Source organism: Mus pahari, chromosome 7 (genome assembly GCF_900095145.1).
Source record: "Mus pahari chromosome 7, PAHARI_EIJ_v1.1, whole genome shotgun sequence".
Taxonomy (NCBI): domain Eukaryota; kingdom Metazoa; phylum Chordata; class Mammalia; order Rodentia; family Muridae; genus Mus; species Mus pahari.
In genome coordinates, this window is record NC_034596.1 from 99,180,746 (window position 1) to 99,186,564 (window position 5,819).

The 5,819-nt window shown below is 47.7% G+C and overlaps 1 protein-coding gene across 1 annotated transcript in view; it reads left to right on the forward strand.

Moving 5' to 3' along the window:
• The first annotated feature begins 3,665 nt into the window (after positions 1–3,665).
• Positions 3,666–5,819, forward strand: part of LOC110324946 (protein TCL1B2-like) — a 7,027-nt gene continuing 4,873 nt past the window's right edge. Inside the window, exon 1 of the mRNA XM_021202704.1 lies at positions 3,666–3,809. Within this exon, the coding sequence (XP_021058363.1) occupies positions 3,666–3,809 (144 nt within the window). The remainder of the gene's footprint in view (positions 3,810–5,819) is intronic.

Here is a 5,819-nt window from a genome sequence, read left to right on the forward strand (position 1 = left end):
CAGTTTGTGGGAGTTGTTAATCTTTCTACCACATGGGGCTCAGGATTCTTCATGATATGCAACAAACAACTTTACTGGCTGAGCCATTACCGAGCCTAAAGACAGTTTTTTATTTTTTTATTCTGTCTGTTCAGATACTTCAACTCATTGGCTGGGGCTCACACATATTGAGGAAGCCAATCTTTTTTACCCAAAGTTCACTGACTTAAATATGAACTCAGTTGACAGGTAAATTTGGCCACCACAATAGCCTGGGCAATGCAGAACAGCAAACCTTGGGGAGAGGGTAACACTGTAAGATGTCAAGACCCATGGTAAAGCTGTAGTTGTTACAGAAATGGAGCCCAGAGGCACACACTGGCATGCACACTCCCAGATTTACCACAGAAGTGAGAACCATGGACAGATTGAAGGCCCTGGATTTAATAATAGCCTTAAGCAAACTGAATATCTGGATGTGTTAATTAAGTTCCTGTTGCTGTGATAAAACACCGTGACCGCGACCGAGACCGAGGCAACTTTCAAAACGAAGAGTTTATTTGGGTTTATGGTTTCTGAGGGACGAGTCCATCATGGCAGGAGGAGGACAGGTGGGGGAGGCATGGCAGCAAGCAGCAGGAATGCCTGTAGGAGCAGGAAGATTTGAGCTCACATCTTCAGCCATGAAGCAAAAGTGGAAGTGCCACAGCGAGCGACATTTTACCTTTCATCCCCTGTCTCAGGTGATGGCTTCCTCCACCAAGGACACACCTCCCAAACCTGCCCAGAGAAAACCATCTTCGTGGGATTGAGTGTTCAAATATCTGAGCCTATGGTGGACACTCTTAATGCAAACCACCAGAAGCACACTGAGCTACAATAAGCTGAGAACAAAGTCCATGTTTAATGCCCCCGAAAAGGCAGAGCTGCCTCTTCTGTATTTGGGGGTTGGTCCTAATTTCCTTCTAGCTTTCTGTCTGGATGGATCCCTGAAATGAGCAAAATGGACAGGAGGGTCTAGTCTGCAGGGTTCCCACCCTGCCTCCAGTGAGACTTTTCTGATTCCACAGCTAAGCAGCTAAGCAGCCCTATTCAGTGTCCCTTTGTCAGGGCAGGCCTAAACACACCTGCTGATCTGGCTCCTCCTCCTGCTTGGATTAGCATTTCCTTACCCTGAGCACAGGTACCAAGTCACTGTCTGAGGTTGTTTTTTTTTTTATTTTAATTTTTATTTTTTTTAAGATTCATTTATTTATTTATCATGTAAGTAAACTGTTGCTGTCTTCAGACAATTTTTCTTCTCTTTCCTGTCCTGCTAGCTCAAGCCCAAAGATTTCTGTACACCCCAGAAGAAGGCATCAGATCTCATTATGGATAATGGTTGTGAGCCACCATGTGGTTGCTGGGATTTGAACTCAGGACCTTCAAAAGAGCAGTCAGTGCTCTTAACCACTGAGCCATCTCTCAGCCCCTGTCTGAGCCTTTGTCACAGGAGCCTGATGACACCCTATCACCAAGTGGTCTCATAGCTACCTGTCTTCCTCCACAGCTGCTGCCTCAGTTCCATCTCCAACCAGACCCTGTTGCTTTAGGCTCTGTACCTCCTGCCAGCCTGTGCTTCTGTTCCAGTTCCCTGGAGTGACTGAGCAGGAGCTCTGATAGCAGCACTGGGCCTGCCCTTGCCATCCCAGAGCTCCTTTACTCTGGGTGGAATCACCCTCCTCTACCTGCACTTAGTGCCTGGGGCTTGCGGAGGGCTCCCTCTGCTGGGGGAGGACAGCACTGCTGGGCAGACTCATCTTTGGGTAGGAGAAACACCCTGGAGAGAAGCCTGCACTTCTCAAAGTCTTCCCAGGCCAGGAAGCAGGGAGACTTATGACAGGTTATGTCTGTTGGAGAGGAGACATAACCACGTGTCATCCATGATGTGGACAAAGACTGGCTGGAGGACAAAAGGCCTGACCTCCAGCACATCCCGGCCTCCCAGGGAGATATTCTGAGCCTCCACCTGGACTCTCACAGACACTGGGGGACTCAGCTAAGGCTGGCAGACAAGTGTCAGAACCAACAATAGGAGAGTCATGGCTTCCCAGTGCTGCCCACCTCACTCAGGTCATGCCTCAGTTTTCCCATCTGTGAAATGGGGTCTGCAGGCACCAGTCTACAGTTGCAGGAAGACACAGATGTAGACTCTATTATCCTAGTTAGGGTTACCATTGTTGTGATGAACCACCAAAAGCAAGATGGAGGAGAAAGAGTGTATGGGGCTTACACGTCCACATTGTAGTCCATCGTTAAAGGAGGTCAGGGAAGGAATAGGGACAGAAACCTGGAGACAGAACCTGATTTCTGCTTGTTCCCCATGGCTTGCTCACCCGGATTTCTTACAAAATCCAGGAATACCAGCCCAGTGATGGCCCCCAATCACAATGGTGGGGGCCTCTCCCATCAATCATTGATTAAGAAAATGCCCTACAGTTTTACCTGCCCCCAGATCTTATGGAGACCCTTGTTCAATTGAGGTCCCCCTTTTTCAGGTGCCTTGAGCCTGTGTCAAGTTGACATGAAACTAGCCAGGACACCTAGGAAATGCCTGACAGGGCTAGGGGTGGAGATTGGTTGGTAGAACGGTGGTCTAGCCTGTGCAAAGCCAGGGGTCAGATCTCCAGCGCAACACAGACCTGGGCACAGTGATGCAATCCCTGCACTAGACAGGCTGAGGAGGCAGGAGGATCAGGAAGTCACAGCCACCCTTGGCTACAATGTGGGTTTGAGGACAACTCAGGCTCCAGGAGACCCTGCTGAGAGAAGAGAAAAGGAGAGTAGGCTAAGGGGCAAGGGGGTTTGGAGAGGGAATTGGCTGAATCGGTGACACGGGTGTTCCACACATTCGTAACAAACACAACCTGTCTTGTGGTTTTCAAAAGAAAAGGGAGTATATTATAACCAGGACTCCAGAGCACAGGATGATGCCACTGCCTCAGGGCTGCTTTCTGAGATCCCTCCTGAGGCCTCAGCAAAGCCGAGGTCAGGACTTGACCAGGACACATGGGGACTCAGAGTCTAGGGCAGAGAACAAGGCTCATCAGAAGCCCCTGTATCCCTTGCCAGTCCCAATCAGCCTTCACATTATCTTGGTCACAGACATCTGAGGGTTCTGGGCTTTTTTTCCAGGAGAAGAAAATTTAATACAGCTGAGTGTTACTCAGCTAGCCCAGGGACTTCTGTGCTCAACCTGTGGGTCACAACCTGCGTTGCAGCCTCTATCTACCCAAATATTTACATTATAATTCATAACAGTAACAAAATTACAGGTAGGAAGTAGCCATGAATTAATTTTATGTGTGGGGGTCACCACAGCATGAGGAACTGTATTATAGGGTCGCAGCTTTAGGAAGGTTGAGAACCACTGTGCTAGATCCAGAGTGTCAGCTGACAGGAGAGTCCCTGATGAAGACATGTTGGAGAGGTGGTGCCCAAAATAATTCTCTGAAGTCTGGGCAAGGTACAAAGAGAAGGCTCTGCATGGGGCAAACCTGAGACTCTCAGGGCACCTGGTGAGTTGAGCTTCTGGCCCAGGTGCCAGGACTAGGTTTCCTATTCTTCCCTGAGCCTTGCTCTACCTGTGGTGAGTTCTCTGTCCTGACTGAATTTAAGAAGGCAGGCAACAGCGCAGCCTCATTACTATGGCTGCTGCAGTTTTTTATCCTCCGAGGCCCCTCCCACAAGTCCTGGTCTCCATAAGACAGGGCATCTATGAGGATGAACAACATAGACTGTGGAGAGTTGCAAAACTGGAAACTTGTTCTCATTCACCATATTGCAGTAGGGTGAGTTTCTGGGCTCCCGCCAGGCTATCCCCCAACTCTTACCCTTGTGGGCTAGGCTGTGTGTGTGTGCGTGTGTGTGTTTGTGTGTGTGTGTGTGTGCATGTGTGTGTGTGCATGTGTATGTATGCATGTGTATGTGTGCATGTGCGTGTGTACATGTGCGTGTGTGCGTGTGTGTGTGCGTGTGCGTGTGTGCATGTGCTTGTGTGTGCATGTGTGTGTGTGTGTGTGTGTGTGTGTAGGGAGGTGCTTTTATTACTGTCACAGAAAATACCTGATACAGGTCTGTGAATAGAACCTTGTCTATACCTAGGCCCACACCCTGTCGCTTGCTTGGAGGCCTCATAGGCCCAACTAAAACACAGATGCAGAGCCCCAGTAGTGAGGACTCTGTTACAGATAGTCAGAGAGAACAAGCTGAGAAAACTTTGTTAAGCTGGCCTTTGTGAAAAGACTAGGAGTTCTACAGGTCAGGAAAAAAAAAAAAGCAGGTCTCGTGCAATTCATAGTCCCTAGAAGGAGCAAATGTGAATGCAAACACAGATTTCTGAATTTGCAGCAAATCATAATTTATCTGCTGCTGTTGCTCCCAGACTTGAGTGGCCTGAAGAAGTGATGGACAGATAAGGGATCCTGACACTAGAAGGTGATCAAGGACTTGGGGAGTCCTAACTGGGTTATGGGATCTGCTGGTGGTGTAGATACCCACTCTGCTGGGAAACTGCTCTGGACCATGGCTTTAGTCCACAGCAGAACCTTGGAGGCTAAAACACTCTCTAATGGAGGGCTCTGGGTATCAAAAGTGCTCCCCAGGGAGGAAGTAGAGATGATGGGCCCCCTTGCCTGCCCTGGGGGTGGGGAGGGAGGGGGTGTTAGGTCTCTGTGATTGCCAGGTTTTTGCTGCACCCCTACCTCCTGTCCTGACCTTTTCTACCCCAGTAGCCCTTCCCTGCAGCTCCCCTGACTTGCTGAGTACCTCAGCCATTTTGGCAATGGGAGCCCCTTGGTTCCCTCTCCCCTCCCTCCTGGACTTACAAGGCCCAGATCAAAGTCATGTTCACTCTGGAGTCTCCCAAATGTCTGTTTTTGCCTATGTTCTCCCTTTTATCTACAGCAAACCTCCTCTTTATCATCCCCCTCCTCCTCACTTCCTCTCACTTCTCCCCCTCCTCCTCTTCATTCTCCCCCTCCTCCTCCCCCACCACCTCCATACCAAGGAGCAGTTAAGACATCCTTTTTCATTCCTTCTTTTATGTTCATCTGGAGCTGACTTTGATATTTTAATGAACACCTCAGTTATGTCTTGGGTTTGAGACCTAACAAGAGGGTAATTCACCTGTTGAATCATAAAAATAAAAATTTAAAAAAAACTTCAAGTTGATAAGTGTTTTCTTTTTTCTTTTTTAAAAACTTATTTATTTATTTTAGAATATGAGTATACTGTAGCTGTATTCATGGTTGTGAGCCTTCATGTGGATGTTGGGAATTGGATTTTAGGACTTCTCTTTGATCTCCTCTGCCCTGCTTGCTCTGATCTATTTATTATTATAGATAGACACACTGTAGCTGTCTTCAGATGCACCAGAATAGGGCATCAGATCTCATTACAGGTGGTTGTGAGGCACCATGTGGTTGCTGGGATTTGAATTCAGTTCCTGCAGAAGAGCAGTCAGTGCTTTTACCCGCTGAGCCATCTCGCCAGCCCCAATAAGAGTTTTCTTTAAGTCTATACCATATAAAGTGTCGAATAGTTTTGAACCCAGTATTTTCAATAGAAAGAAAGAAAGAAAGAAAGAAAGAAAGAAAGAAAGAAAGAAAGAAAGAAAGAAAGAAAGAAAAGGGAAGGGAAGGAAGAAAAGAAAGATCCAGAAAAGTATTCTGTTAATGAGGGAATAAATGAAAGCTTCAAAAGGAAATAGTGTGTAGTCAATTAAATTCAAATAGAAGCACATGTCTCCCAGCCATTCTGCTGCTGGGCTGGGCTTGTGGTAAAGCAGCCATTGGACCCAC